Source organism: Vigna unguiculata, unplaced genomic scaffold, assembly GCF_004118075.2.
Source record: "Vigna unguiculata cultivar IT97K-499-35 unplaced genomic scaffold, ASM411807v1 contig_540, whole genome shotgun sequence".
In the NCBI taxonomy this organism is placed as follows: domain Eukaryota; kingdom Viridiplantae; phylum Streptophyta; class Magnoliopsida; order Fabales; family Fabaceae; genus Vigna; species Vigna unguiculata.
Genome location: NW_021011258.1, coordinates 18,917 through 35,791, shown reverse-complemented (window position 1 = coordinate 35,791; position 16,875 = coordinate 18,917). Strand labels below are relative to the sequence as shown.

The 16,875-nt window shown below is 33.6% G+C and overlaps 1 protein-coding gene across 1 annotated transcript; it reads right to left on the bottom strand.

Moving 5' to 3' along the window:
* Positions 1–2,855: 2,855 nt before the first annotated feature.
* LOC114172401 lies at positions 2,856–3,263 on the bottom strand. Its single transcript, XM_028056890.1, has one exon. It carries the CDS (start codon positions 3,261–3,263, stop codon positions 2,856–2,858), a length of 408 nt encoding a protein of 135 aa, XP_027912691.1.
* Between the last annotated feature and the right edge of the window lie 13,612 nt (positions 3,264–16,875).

Genomic DNA, 16,875 nt, shown 5'->3' with positions numbered 1-16,875 from the left:
TTCAAAATTCATGGTTTCAGTCCCTTTTGTGAACGACGTTTAACCCTAATGAGAGTGTTTAGAGTGTTGTTCAAGAAAGCTAGGGTTCACGAAAGCTGTTCGGGAATTCGTTCGTTTGCATGGTGAAAAGGGAAAACAATGCCACAAACGGTTGTGTGACTAGGTTTTTGCATTGTTCGCGTGGTGTGATGCGGAATGTGTGATTGACGTCATCTCAAGGAAACAAAGGTAAGGGCTTTCTTTCATTTGTTATTTTGATATAGGGTTTTGATGGGTTTCCATTTTTGTGTTATTGTTGTTTGGATTTGTTGTTGGTTTTATGGGTTTAGGGTTCTGTTTTCATTTGATGAACATATGGGTTTCTCAATTGTGTTCCATCACATGGGCAAGTTTGAAAGATCTAGGGGAAAGATGTTGTGTTATGAAGGTGGAGAAAAGCATGTAATGTGAGGAGTGGATCCAGATATGTGGTCCTACTTCGAAGCATTAGGTATTCTTAAGAAGGATTTTAAGTATGATGACCAGTTGTATATGTGGTGGAAGCCTAAGAAAGGAGAATGGATAGATATTTAAGACCATTATATGAAGATATGCATGCTTGGGAGTTGGTAGAATACGCAGAAAACATAAAGGAGGAGGTTGAGATCTATGTGAATCATTTGGTCCGTTTTGACATCCATTTGATGAAGCTCCAAATCATAATGTGCAACAAGAGCCATAATTGTCCTAAAAGAGTCTTTTGATGAAACTGGAGAAAAAGTCTCTTTAAAGTCAATCCCTTCTTTTTGAGTAAATCCCTTAGCTACAAGACGAGCCTTATACCTTCCACATTACCGTTAGAATCCCGTTTGGTCTTAAATAACCATTTACAACCAATGGGTTTCACACCTTCTGGTAATGGGACAAGTTCCCAAACCTTATTGTCTTGCATGGATTCATACTCTTCCCTCATTGCTTCAATCCATTTTTCTGAATTAGGATCTTGTATGGCTTGACGGACGGTGATTAGATCATCTTCCATCACACCATTGTTAGGATCTTCATTTTCTTGGAGAAATACAACATAATCATCTGAAATGACACTTCTCCTTTCTCTCATGGATCTCGCAAAGGTGCTGGCTCATGAAGCATAGGTTGTTGAGGATCTGGAGTTTGTTCTTCACGAACAACCAAATCATCTTGAGTATGGGGTTCATCAGCAATGTTTTGTGGAGGTTCCGAACTTACTTCATCAAAAGTAATTGTTTGAATCGATTCTGGAATTATTACCGATTCTTCCTCCAAAACAAATTTCCTAATCTGATTCTTCCCCCCAAACTCAATATCCTCAAAAATGTAGCAGTCTCTGTCTCAAAAATTGTCTTTAATATGAGATCATAAAATTATATCCTTGGATCTCTCAGAATAACCAATAAAGTAACTACTTACTGTTCGGGAGTCCAATTTCTTTTCATTTGGCTTATAAGACCTTGCCTCAGCTGGACAACCCCACACATGGAAATGCTTTAGACTAGGCTTTCGACCAATCCAAAGCTCATAAGGTGTTTTAGTAGCTACTTTAGTTGGTACTCTGTTTAGAATATAAGTTGCCGTCTTTAGTGCCTCTCCCTAGAGTGACTATGGTAAGGTGGAATGACAAATCATACTCCTTACCATATCCTTAAAGTTCGGTTTCGTCTCTCAACTACACCATTCATACTGGGTGATCCCGGCATGGTGTACTGTGGACAATTCCACACTCCTCTAGGTACCTGGTAAAAGGTCCTGGACGTTGTTCACCTGATCCATCATATCTGCCATAGTACTCACCACCACGGTCAGATCTAACAAACTTAATTCTTTGTTGAGTTGATTTCCAACTTCAACTTTAAAAGATTGAACCATCCAAAGACTGTGACTTTTCATGTATAAGAAATAAGTATGCATATCTTGAGTAATCGTCTATGAATGATATAAAGTATTGTTGACCATTCCAAGAAGGTGTAGGAAATGGCCCACAAATATCCGTATGAAATCAACTCTAAGACGTTTGAAGCTCTATATGCACTTAATCTCTTCGCTTTGGTCTGTTTGCCCTTAATGCATTCCAACACAAACATCAAAGTTTGTGAAGTCAATGGACTCTAAGATTCCATTTGACACAAGTCGTTCAACTCTATTTTTAGAGATGTGACCTAAGTGCTTGTGCCATAATGCTCCTGAATGAGTATTGTCAATTTTACGTTTAGTACCATGAGAATTCTGTATTGAGGTTTCATTATAGGTGGTCACCGTATCAAGAATATAGATTATCATAAGCCAAAAGTGAACCAGTTCCAACAATATTTGAATTAAAAGACAAACTAAATTCATTGTTTCCAAATGAACAAGAATAACTGGATTTGTCCAAATAAGAAACCGAAATTAAATTCCGTCTAAATGACGGCACAACAAAAGTGTCTTTCAAATCCAATAAAAACCAGTACATAATAATAATCTAAAATGCCAATAGCTCCACCTCCACCGATTTGCCATCTCCAACATATATCGATATTTCAAAATCAGTTAGCTTCCGGTAGTTTAGGCAACCCTTCATAGAACACTGATGTTAGTAGTTGCACCTGAGTCTAACCACCAAGTGTTACTAGGTACTGACGCTAAATTGACCTCAAAAACATACCAAATTAAGAAACATACCTTTCTTTGCACGCCAAGCATGATATTTGGCACATTGCTTCTTTACGTGTCCAGTCTTATTGCAAAGAAACATTTGTTTTCCTGAGATTGTTTCTTTTGTTCTGGACCCTTAGCAGCTTCCTTCTTGGATCCTCCGATCTCTTTCTTTTGCCCTTAGCCTTGAGGTGCTTGCAAAATGATCACTTCTGTCTTGTCTTGCTTCTGTCTTTCCTCTTCTTGCACACAATATGAAATGAGCTCATAAGAGACCATTTATCCTTTTGACAGTTATAATATACTTTAAACTGATTAAACTGTGCAGGAAGAGAAATCAACACCAAATGAATGAGCAAATTTTCTGAGATTTCAAGCTTTAATGCCTTGAGTTTGAAGACAATATTAGACATGCTCATAATATATTCCCTGATATTTCCTTTGCCTTGATATTCATGGAGATCAAGTTCTGAAGAAGAGTACTGCCTCCGCCTTATCGCTTTTGCAAAGCACTTCTCAATCTCAACAAGGAATTCTTTGGCAGTAGTAACGTCTTCAGAAACAGTGCCCCTAAACACCTCTGGGATGCCGCGCCTAATGATTATTATGCTCATGCAGTTTGAGCGATCCCACTTCTCATGATCCCCTCTCCTTCAGGAGTACTCTCCGCCGTAGGAGTAGGGGGTTCCTCAGTCCTTAACGCAAGATCCAAATCCATGCAGCTAAGAATAATTTCAATATTCTCCTTCCAGTCCTTAAAATTTGTTCCATTGAGGATCGAAACAGAATTCACATTGGCAGATACAGAAGCAACTAAAGCTATATATATAAACTAGAGGAATAACTTATTATGCTCACATAATAAAATAAATCATTATAAAAATATTCAAATAATGGTTTAACCCATCCCAAAACACCCAATGACCATTAATATCAAGTCTTTGGACAGTAATATTAACTGCTAGAGGTATCTGGTTGTAATGATCAAACATTGATAATAAAGCACGTCCAACAACAAACTAATCTTTGGATTAATTTATCATCGACAAAGCAAATCCTATAATTATCACATGTTTATCATCACAAGTGTGTATGCAATCCGACCAAATATTAATCTTCCTTTGGGCCAATTAATACTCGCATGAAACGTACATAAACACCAACATTTAACATTTTTCACGAACTATCTACTCAAGAGAGTCACTTTGGTGACTCTTGATTCAATTAATTCATTTAAAATATTAAACAAAACCAAAATTGATATATTTATTCCAAACCAAATAATTTATTTTTTTATATTAAACAACCAAAAAAAAATATATAAAATAGATAAATTATTATATCTAAAATATAAATCCTTATGTTCAAATGTCTTGAACCCAAAATTCAAAATTAATTAAAATAATTTACTTCAATTAGGGGTTTAAAAAACCCTAGGATTCTCAATTGGGGTTTTTATTATGCCAAAACCAAATATATTTATTTTATATATTAAACAACCAAAAAATTTATAAAATAAATAAATAAAATTATTTATATTCTAAAATATAAATCCTTATGTTCAAATGTCTTGACCCAAAATTCAAAATTAATTAAAATAATTTACTTCAATTAGGGTTTTAAGAAATCCTAGGATTCTCAATTTGGGTTTTATCCCAAAAACAAAATTGGGATTAAGGGTTTCAGAATTAGGGATTTAGGGTTCTGAATAGAAATTAATTAAATTAACCAAAGACAAACATGAATCAAGTATGGGTGGCTCTGTTACCACATGTAAGCATAAACGCGGAATATGATCCTATTATTGATTCTGACGTCTTCATGCACATAATCACACTTTTACACACATAAACGCACATTCATGTAAATAAACCTAATATAAATCATAATATTGATTCTAATAATCAATCAGAAACTCATAAACAATATCTCATACCCATACTGATAATCATGTTGTAAATAGTAAACGGAAGCATACCTGAATTGGTCATAACGATAATATTAGAGCACTCCTATATGCGCAGTGATCTTCCTCCTGTAGAGCACCTTGATTTCCCTTTGGTTTCTCTCTTGATGGGATAGAGGGAAAGGAACAGGGAAAGTACGTTATGACTATGTGTGTGCTCTCAGAAGGAACCACGACCATTTATAAACTGAATTACTTAAGTTTAGTATTTCTAATTTAGCCCCTCATCAAATTAGAAATTACTAACTGGTCTCTACACAATATTTATTTTCATGACATATGCCTTTAGCCAAATCTTTAATTTAGTCAAATCACTTTATTATTTGGCTTTATAAATAATGGCCCTAACACATTTAATTATGTAACATATATATGCATGACCCAAAATTACTAATAAAGCCATCAACACAATTCATAAAGATCATACAAGAAATAACTTTATTTCAGTTAAACACACCATACAAAAATCATATAGACCACACATGAATTTATATATCAAAAGATATTCAACAAGAAAAATATTAAGTAATGCCTTATCAAAGATTAACATCTCATTCAATTCAAGACTTGGATTTACAAACGAACTCACGAACCATGAAATTATGGTAAGTTCATCACAACCAAATTTGTGCACATGTCACAATGTGTCAGAACTCTCTCCCATGTTTCTCACCACATGATATCTTAGTCTGTGTGACTTAGATAATCAGTGAAGCAAGGAGATCTCTTTTACCACATAGGTGCTAATAATTAATACACAAATCAAACAACAATTCACATATCATTGAAAATATGTGACCACAAATTCATATAAGTTTCATCATTCTTAATTGAGTTTTAAATTAGACATTCACCTTTATTTGTCTAATGTTGTTTCTCATCTAATTAGAGACTATTCGTGTGGTAGTATGAGTGTTTTTTTATCATCAAAATTGTTTTAACTTGAGGAGATCATTTACTTTAACGATCTCCCTTTTTTATGATGATAAAACCAATGAAAGAAATATAATTTCATATCATGGTTACTAATACTATCTATTTAAAAATATTATTGAGTATCTGAGTAAATATTTGATTAATATCACATCATAGTACAATATATCAGGATAAATGTTTGAAATCAAAATCATAATCAGAAAGATATCAAAGAATAAATAACATAATTCATAAAATCATAATCAGAAAGATATAACATAATTCATAATCAAGGTATCATATTAATATAAATTAACAATTATAATTTCGGTATCAGAGTATAAAATGATTATGATATTACAGTAGAATATATTGGGATCATGGTATGAAAGTAAATGTAATAACGTCATCTCAAAGCATAATTCTAATCATAAACCAATTAAGTTCAAATAAATCATTATTCAAAGAGAATGACAAATGTACCAGAAGAATTGAAAATTGCAAAATTTAAAAATAACTTAATACATAGAAACAAAACATGAAAACTACAGAAATCCAAAACGCCACCATGTGAATTTTCTCCTCTTTATCTCTCCTAACTTTCTCCCCTTTTTTGTCAGACATCAAAAAGCGTTTGAAGAAAAAAGAATTCATCACATCTACTGGGAAGGGCTAGGAGAAGGTGGATCAAGGATGATATCCCGAGGCTGAAAGATGTCCAAAAACATGTTGTGAATGTAACCAAACATATGTTGTAGGTAGCTTGTTTTACATTCAAATTGTCTTGCCTCATATACATTAGGAGTTGAACTGTATGTTGGTGTTCCAGTGCATTGGATTTATTGACAATTTGTTTCATCTTCACTATAATCCTCCTGGCTCATTGAGACTTTATGTGATTATTTAAAATAAAGATGGGTATCCAATTTTAAATCACATGAAGAAGAAGTTGGATGATGATGAATTATGAAGAAAGAGATTAAAGTTTTAAAGAATACTTGGTGTATCCATGAAGCAGCGATTTCTTTGAAAAAATTTAAAAAGCAGAAACTATGCATAATGACTTCTACTAGCAAAAACGTTAGATCCCGTAACGACTTTAACTTGTTGTCGTCGTCCATCATGACTATTTTAGTGTTAAATTATTTTTAATTTATTTTATTTTACTTTTTTATATGTTATTTTTTATATATTGATATTTAATTTTATTAATTGACTTTATTGTTTTTTTATATACGTGAAGATAATGTTGATTTTTTTTATAATTTAGTTTTTATTTTTATTTATTCCATATGTTGCTTTAATTCTTTTTTAATTGAGTTTGTTGTTTTTTTTGTATACGTGAATATAATGTTGATTTTTTTAATTTAGTTTATATTATTTTATATATGTTGATTTATTTTGTTTTAATTGATTTTATTGTTTAATATAGTTTATTTTATTTTTATATGTTGATTTATTTTTTTTAATTGAGTTTTTTTATATACGTGAACATAAATATTAATTTTGAGATATTTTTATTGTTTTTTTTTTTTGAAATTTTTTAGTATAAGACTTGCCTGCATTTAAAAAATAAAACTTAATATATATATATATATATATATATATATATATATATATAAAATATGAATGTAATTAAGATCATATACGGTTTCATTGCGGAAGTCGTTCACATTCATAATGACTTTTGATCGCTGATAAAAAAAGTCTTTATAATATCTGTTATTTTCAATTTTTTTACGTTTGCGAAAATATCAATCTCATATTGGGTAAAGTTAAAATTAACGTCTAAAAGAAAAACTGATGTTACTTAATGTCGAAAATATGAGTAATTGACGTCCCTTAATGTTAGTTTGAACCCCACCCGACGTTCAACTCGCGCCATCTAAAGGTGAAAACTGTTGAAATTGACGTCTATCAGTGCAAGGATAGATGTCAATTTTAGCTACTTTTTAAAATTTTGCTATATTTACAAATTCCCACACCTGAAAAACAGAAAAGTCCTAAAACAGTTCAAATTATATTCCGACAACGTGGTGAATTTACAATTTTAACTAATAATTGTAAAGTTGTCTAAACTTTTTACAATTACCACAAAACTAAAAGTTTCATTAAAAAATTGTTCTCCAAAGTTTTAAAAATAAAATTCTTATGTTGTTCTAGGGCCTAACTCCATTGTTCTAATAAATATGTTGAACACTCTTGTCTTAGTGTCTGGATAGTGTAATCTGATAAAGGTGATGGATTCTTGAAGCGTTGAAAAGATAATACAAATTAATTATGCATGAATATCATTGTTTAAAGTTTGAAATTATTTATAATATCTTAAAGATATATACATATATTATTACCTCTATCCAATCATCTTTAATTGCAGCTCGAATGATTATTCTTATCCAAGACATGACATAATACCCACATTCCCATGAATCTTTTGCTTGTTACACTAAAGATGACAAAGAAAATAATCACATATTAAGTTCATAAGTTGACATGCAGAAATTAATAACTTGGTAAATGAATGAGTTACAACCTTTGGGTATAATACTTTATTCTGTTGTGCTCTGGGCTTACCTACAACTGTAATGAAATTTTGGAAACATAAAATATAGGTTAGTTTTAATATAACTAAATACATGATATGAAAAAAAAAAGTAACACTTACTCTTGTAACATGTTTTTCAAAGCATTTTTAATCTTCCAATGCAATGAACAAACCATACAATTGTGCATTGATTTGAAATGATGACCAGTAGTTGCCAATGGGACCTATCATCAATCACAAGTACTTAGTCAAATAATCAATAATAATTCATAAAATATTACAAGAAATAACACCTACCCATCAATGTACGACGCAATGTAAATCTCTCTGTTTGACTCAGTCGTCCATGTGATCAAGTGTGTTTCCAAAATCTTGAATGGTCTGAGGTTCAATGAATCCATCCATAGAAGCTCGACCTTGTTCCACAATTACCTTGTCCATGTACCTACAATAAGATAGTTAGGTATAAATTAAAAAGTACCAATTCCAAGTTTTAAATGTGGAATACAATAAAAAATCTTACATGCACCATAGTTGTAAAATTGAAATATTTAACATCTTGTCTCCTACAACGATATCTAATGCATCATTCAGATTGATGTACAATAGGATATGACAATCGAGGCCAAATACTCTTAACTCCCACTCTAGCACTATTGATTCTCTCTTCAATTTGTGTAATTTTATGAGCAGCTTCCTAAAGGTTCAAGCTATTCACAAGCCAAAATGCCTCCAAAATAAACCAAGATCTTTAAACTTCACGTTGCAGTTGTGTATTCTAGAGTGTTTTCCAGAGAAGAATGACAAAATTTCGCGCTCAAAAACTCAAAAAGTTAACTTTGTTCTCGAAAACACAACATATATAGTCTGGTTTAAGTGAAATCAGTCAACTAAATTTTTCGTACAGTTAGCTGATTTCACTTGACTTAAGTGAAATCAATCGATTGAAAAATAATTCAACTAACTGAATGCATTCATACCAGAAACTATATACTGCAAGCCTTTTAGCCATTTAAAACCCATTTTAACATATTAAAAGAGACACACCAAGACTAACAAGACATCTAACCTATGTCATATAGCCTACCAACATGATATAACACCAATACATTACATTTAACATATTATTTCCAAATTTAACACTTAAAACTTAATCTTCAAGTGGATCCTTCTTAATCTTCATCAAACACATGTGATATTCATGCACTTGGCTTTATCAATTTTTTGCTTCAAGCTTGCTTATGCCAATAGAGTTTTCGTAAAAATGTGATAAAAGGTTTAGTTTTAGTAGTCTTTTGTTGCAATCTAGTTCTCTTCTTTTTAGACTTCCATTTTAATAAGTTAGATTACAAGGAAGTCCTTTTCTTTGTGCTAATTTGCATTCTTGATCCCTTGACTTCAATCTTTCTTATTTGCATATCAACCCTTCACCCAAAATGCACAGTCTCACTTAAGAGGGTAGAGTCTTGTTGATGTTGAATCAAGGGCATAACCTGACACTACATCTTGATGAATACAAACCAAATCTGAGGCGTGAGATTTGATCCGAGAGAGAGATTGAAGTTGATGTTGATTCGAATTGGAGGGAGGCGATTGAGGCTGATTCAAGATGGAGAACGAGGAGAAGATTGAAGCAAATCAAGGGCGCAACGAAATTGGGTGCAAGATTGACGATTTTGGTGCGTGAAGAGAGCATGGATGAGGGTTAGGTTTTCTGGTTTCATTTTCTGGTTTATTTTCGTAGGGGTTTAAAAGGGGTGAATTAGGTTTTGTGAGAGAGGGCCTTGGCTATGTGCGAGAGAGAAATTTTGAGAGGATAGGGTTTAGTGTTCCTGTTCTTGTGAGAGAGGGGGAAAGTGTAATGTAAGAGGGTTTCCTCCATATTTGATGAAGTGAAATAGTAGCCTTCATGAGATTGGGGTTTTCCCTAATGTGTTAGGTAACTCTACTTAGTTCTCCCACTTAAAAATAGAAACTGGGATTGTCTAAGAGAGTTCCCTTTCACCATTTAAATTTCCAGCATTTTCGTTCTCTCTTGTAAGCCTTTGATTTTTAATGAAATGCACTGCTTTAGTTTTGATTTTGCATTATTCAGTTTATAGTTTTGTGCTCGTTTTATTTATCTTGCAACCTTATGTTTTTCAAGCTTTACTTTTTGATTGCATTTAAGCTTCCTTTATTGCTTTCTGTTATCTTCTTGTTTGATTTTACGTTTTTGCACCATTTACTTTCCTTGTTTCAGATTTTGAATTCATGCAACATTTAGATTATAGGATCATAGTTTCTGTTAGTAGTAATGGTAGGGGCTTGTAACTCATGCATGCTTAATTTTTGCACCTGCATTTGCATCTCCTAATTGTTCATGATAGAGCATCTAATCCTCCATATTCTCCTATTGTAAATTTAATTTCAATTTGTCCAAAGAATTAGCCTAACGGGTGAGGGCTGTCTAAGCTTGAATATTTAACATCCTCCTTAGGAATTCACAATTGTGTTTCATTTCATGTTGACAGGCATTTTAGGACCAAATTCATCTTTGCATTGCATTACGTGCATAGTCCCAATATGATTCTGCATAAATCTGAACCCGCATCCTAATATGAATTAAATTTGGTTCTATGTTGTGATATCTAGTTCATTGATGTTATGTGGTGAATTAAAGTGATCTTTGATAGAAAGTGTTGTCTCATGGTAGATTTCTACTATCATAGATCAACTTTTGCTACCATGTGATGATTAGATGTTGTTATCATGTTTACTTTCTACTAGTTCAATTTCATTTGCATCAATGCATATTGTTTTTGCGAATTAAATTGTGCAGTCATATTCCATTCTCTGCTGCCATTGAGTTCCACATATATTTTCATTTGCATTGCACTTGGGAAGGAATTTGTTTAATTGTGTTGTTGTCGGTTGAAAATCTACCCAAGAAACTTGCTTTACATATTGTGGTTGTTTTAGGTTAATTCAGTGTTGTTACATTTTGGCATTTACTCTTTTGCTGATTAAATTGTTGCAACCATTAATTAAATACCTGTTGTCAATCTCTGCCTTGTTTGATGCCACATGATATCTAAATCTAGATATTATTCTTGGTCTGTAGTAACATTTCATCACAGTAGATTTGCATATGCATGCTTCGTGCATCCTTCCTTACCATTCACTTAGATTCTCATTTCATTAAATCTAGTTTATCAATTCCATTCTAGGTTCCTTGCATCTCATGCATTGGAGTCATGCATATCTTGATTTCACTTTTTATCATGCATTTATATAGTTTTCAAGTGAATAAAATCAACACTTTCTTTTAGTTTCTTCTCATTATTTTATTTTAATTTCCCCCCTTTGGTTTAACTTTATTTTCATTTTAGTGAGATTAAATTATACAAGCTATGCTTGATACGCACCATTTCATTGGATTCGATCCTGAGTCAAATTCCCTATACTTCATTAGGGGGAATAATTTAAATTTTCTTTAACTCTTGAAAAATGAATATGAAAAAGTGAGTTAATAACATGCAACCCATCTTATAATAAATCTAAATTTTATTCCAAATTTATCAAAAATCATAATTTTTCTAATAAAAAAACTAAGCCAAAAAAATATACAAAATAAACGCATACATGAACTAGAGGAAAATGAAAAACTAACTGCTAAGACTTTGGCAAGTGTACCAAGTCACGCAAGTAGTAACCGGTAAGACCAGGATATCGTTTCCCAAGAGACTCGTGTATACTAAATAATTGTGTAATTAGTGACTAATTTAAACTAATGAATAAATCCATAATTTGGGTTTTTGTATGCAAGAAAGTAAATATTTCATAAACAAGTAAAATTGAACTTGGATATTTGAAGACTCTAGAAAATGGTAAAGACTAGAAATGCAATGGATTGATATTGTTGGAGTTAGACTTCACCTACTTCACTCTCATGTATATTAAACAATAAAACTCTTCTTCATTAATTACTAATGTGAATCCACAAGTCTACTCAAACCCTAATCCCTTAGTTGAATGAGCCTAGGTTTCCTTATTTAGAGCCAATTCCTTGAATCCCTAAATAAACAAACTCACTTTACAAATTAGGGTTTAAGACAACTAATGGGTCAAGTTCCATTCCTAGATACAAGTTCCATTAGGTATGTTGTTCCAATTCTAGGTTTCAAGAGATATTTTCCAATACCTAATGACCCAAATATCATGCAATGAATGGTTAAAACAAAGCAAGCTTTAAATACATAAACAAAGATACTAGCAATCAATGGAAGAAGCATATATATATTCAAACCATTCAAAAATACATGAAAGTTCAGTGGCTACATCTAACCCCAACAAAAATGGGTTTAGCTCTCCATTGTCATGGAGAGCTCAAGCTTACAAAATGAAAGTGGAAGAGGGAGAAGATACAAAGAGGAAGAAAGGATAGTTCCCACTAGCCCTAACAGACCTCCAAGCGCTCCAAAACGTGTTGCTCGAGCTCCAAACTGTCCAAGATGATTTTCCCCTCTTGAAAATAGAAGAAAAAGGGCCAACTTGCCACATCAACGAGACTAGCGCCTGGCGAAAGCTTCTCACCGCCAGGCGCTAGCTACAAAACAGTAGCCAAACTTTCCATCTACTGCCCGACGATGTCCAAGTCCCGCCAGGCGGTGAGCAGTAGTGGCGCCTGGCTGGCGCTTGTCTGGCGCCTGGCGCTGCCTTTGTGTCGCTAGGCACTTCCTATTGACATTTTTGCACTTCTCCTTACTGTTCCGGGTTACTCATTTGTCTGGACTTTTGGAACAAAGCTTCCAATCTATAAATAGACATAAAAAATATGGATTAGTGGTATATTTAGATCAATGTAACCCAAAATGTATTTATTTACAAAAGTAAGGTAAAATTGAGGATTAAGTAGGTTAAAAGCTTTGGAAGAGATGATTTTGCTAATAAAATATAACTTGGATAATGGTAAAAGTTTACATTATCAACTCCCTCAAACTTAAAACCTTGCTTGTCCTTAAGTAAAAAGGTAATTGGCCTAGATGAACAACACAATTGCAATGATCTAGCAACTCAAGAAAACAGATGTCATTTGTGCTTGCTCTTATTTGAAAGATTGTGTAGCACATGTGTTTCATGGTGCAAAGGATAAGAAAACCCTGCATTTATGTGAAATGGAGACCAAAACGAAATCCAATCGGTTCAAAATGCTTAAATGAGTGCACAAATCAAAACCCAACAAGTTTCATGGTGGAAAAATCACCTGCGGTGGTTGCGTTGGACGGCGGAACGCAGAGATGAGCTCGCGGGGAAGAGAACAATGGTGTTTCACGTTGCATATCTGCAATATAACAAGGGGGACATCGGTTATGTGCTTACCCGATGATAAGTGACGTCGGATAAGTAAAATAACATATGTCAAGTGACGTCGGGCGCGTGGGAGACCGCTGTTATGCTGGATTGATGTCGGGCCAGGGAGAAATCGACGTTAAGTGACGTCGGGGTAGTGTTGGACAGACGTTAAATGTGACCCTTTATTTACAAAAATGTCACTGATCATTTTTGACGTTTGTGTTCTCTCCAGCAGGCATTAACTACGTGACGTTATAGGCACTTTTGTGTTAATGGATAGAAGTCGTTATTACACATAATAGTTTTCACTTTTTCAAAATTTATAAAGAAACCGTTAAGTCACCTAACGACTTTACTTTGTATATCGTTCAGTGTCCTAGCGACTTCACCCCTATGATGAATTAGTCAACTGACCCCATTTTGTAATTTACATTTATAAATGACCCCCTTTTGTAATTTTGCCAACTTTTAGCATAAAAGGACATGAGACATAAAGATCATACATTTAAAGAATAATTTATATAATTAAACTTAATAATTAAATTTAATTCTATAAATGATCCAGCTTATCCTTGTTTTATTTTATTTTATTTTTTGTTATCTTTTGATATTTTTTATATCTTTTGTTATCTTTGATATCTTTTGTCATGTATAATTTTTTTATGAACAATGTCCTCTTTATATCATATTGGTTGTTGAATTAATTTGTGCCAAGTTATACGACTATTGATAAAATTTTCATTGATTTCATAAAATTACAAATGATATAACATTTCAAATACAAGAAAAAGAAAAACAAAACTTTGCCAAATGGGAATAACTAACTCCAGATTTTCCATAACTACAAATTTTCACTGATTTCATAAAATTACATATTACAAACTAACTTTCCAAACACATAAAGTGAAATCCAACAACTTTAAACTACTAATCTTAATAACATACATAATAAACTTCATCAAGGAAACATCAACAAAGACACTAAAATGAGATTAACTAAGCCAATAGGCAAACCAACCCAATTAACAACTTGACCCACTTTCTCCACCCCTTAACTTCTTTCTCTAGAATATAAATCTTTCACCTTTACCTCACAATAGTAGCATTCATTTCGTCATTACCATCTTCAATGCACCATTTACAGAAATTACACCCATAAGAAGCTTCACTTCCACTTTGTTGTTCACAAACAATAACACAAAAAAATAACTTTGTAGTTAGTTAGATGCAAACCAAAACATAAACTAATCATAAAAAACATAATATAGCTAACCTTGTAGTTAGGGCATCCCCAAAACTGTCTCCCACCATTCTAAACGGTTCTAGCCATTCTCAGCATAGTTACCACTCTGCAATTACAAGTGGATGCTTCACCCAACCCTCTCGAGCCACCATTGTTAGAGGAGAAGGTCTGATTTTGCATCCCCATGAATTACAAGAGCAAGAAGAAGATGAATGACCCATTGACATTTAATTACCGTCTACAAACACCAATTCAGCTAAAGAAGATAAAACCATTATAATGATAGCATTACATAATTGTTTTTATGACTAAAAATCTATAAAAAAAACTATCTTTGAAACAACTTATAAATTTTACTACATATCAATAATATTTTTTTATTTTTTATTTTATGAATAAAAATTCGGATCAAAATCTTAATACAACATCAATTTATGGAAAAGAATTAATTAACAATGGGTAATTATGTAATATAAAGTAGAATTTTATATTAAAAAATTCATTTATGAACGATTTAGCATTTTAACAATGTTTACAAAATCTGACCGCTCACCTTTTCTAGCAGACCCACATCGAATCTCGTCAGGACCGCTGCGAGATCACGTACATCATGTAGTACCTAGGTGACCTGGCCAGCCTGAGAGTACTCTGGAGGTGGTCCTCCACTCGTTGCGCTATTTCGTCCTCAAGCCAGGTTGATGATTATAGGGGTTTTCTCTTTCTTTCACTCTAATCTCGAACCTTGTTTATGTATATTAGGAATACAGCAGCTCAAAAGCAACAATGAAGCTTTCAAAAAGAACTTATTGTTCAAGTTTATCAAAAGGATGTAATTCCATTCCAAATGGTGGAAATGGTTGGGTTCCGCTAGGAAGCTTTTGGTCATTCATTTATGGGGGTGTTGTGTTAGGATTCAACACTTATCACTAGGTCAAAAGTTATAGCCTTAGTTAGGGTGTAACTCTTTTTATTTAAGAGTGCAACACAAGCCTAAACACTACGATCGATTCGATTGTGACACTAGTGCAAGGAAGAAATTATGTTGCGATTATTTTGGCTTTTTGGCTTCGGTTTTACACCCGAGACATATGTGGACGAGGTAAAAAAAGATATGTTTATGTCTCAGTTATGAACCGAGGCATATGTGAGGGTTACTGCCTCGGTTCTAGAGGGAACCGAGGCCTAATGTGCATCGCAAATTTAAAAAAACACAGTACTTTTTGACCCAATAACAACATCACACGTAGTCATGATCCTTGTACACATACCTAGACCAACCATAGTGTGCCACATCATCATCTTCAACCTTCTCCCAAATCAGAAACCCTAGCCACCATTCAAACCCTAAATGGAGGCGGCTTCGCAACCTCTGCGACGACAACAATGGAGGAGGCCCGTGTGACGGAGAAGGCCCGTTCAACGATGCACCGATGGTGGAGAGACGAAACTGCAGCTACGTGGAAGAAGGAACCTTTGCGTTCTGCAATAATGGCGTTCGGAAATGGAAGAAAGAAAAATGGCCGCTGCTCCACGCGAAGAAGACGAACAGTGACACAATTTCTTTTAAACCCTAAGAAGGCTTATTGCCTCAATTGATTTTAAATTGAGGCATAAACATCTATTTGCCTCAGTTAGATGTGACCCGAGGCATATTCCACTCGAAAAGCAATCAAATATGCCTCGGTTAAAATATACCTGAGGCATAAACATCTATCTGTCTCGGTTAGATGTGACTCAAGGCTTAAAAGTCTGCCACCAGTTTAAAAATATCAATGCAGCGGGAAAAATATAAATTTTAGGGGATTTATGCCTCGATTCTAAGTACAACTGAGGCATAAAAGTTCGAAAAAATTACAAAAGTGCCACCGCGTCTTCATATGCCTCGTTTGCAGGTGAACCGAGGCATATAGGGTGCTGTAAAAAACCCATTATGCACTAGTGTGACCCGGCCCACTTGGCCTTTGCCACAAGATAATTAACGGCACTTACAATAATCTTCGCCTCAGCAATTGTCCTACTAGGAATCACACTCTTGGATTGTGACTTGGCCCACTTGCCCTCCATCATGGGACAATTGTGCAATCCGCAACAATCTCCCCCTTAACAATTGTCCACTAGGAATCGAACTCGTGACCTTGACTCTAATACCAATTGTTAGGAATAAGGCAATAAAGGAAAGAACAAAGGAGAGAAAAATAAACAAACGAAGAATTTAATGTGATT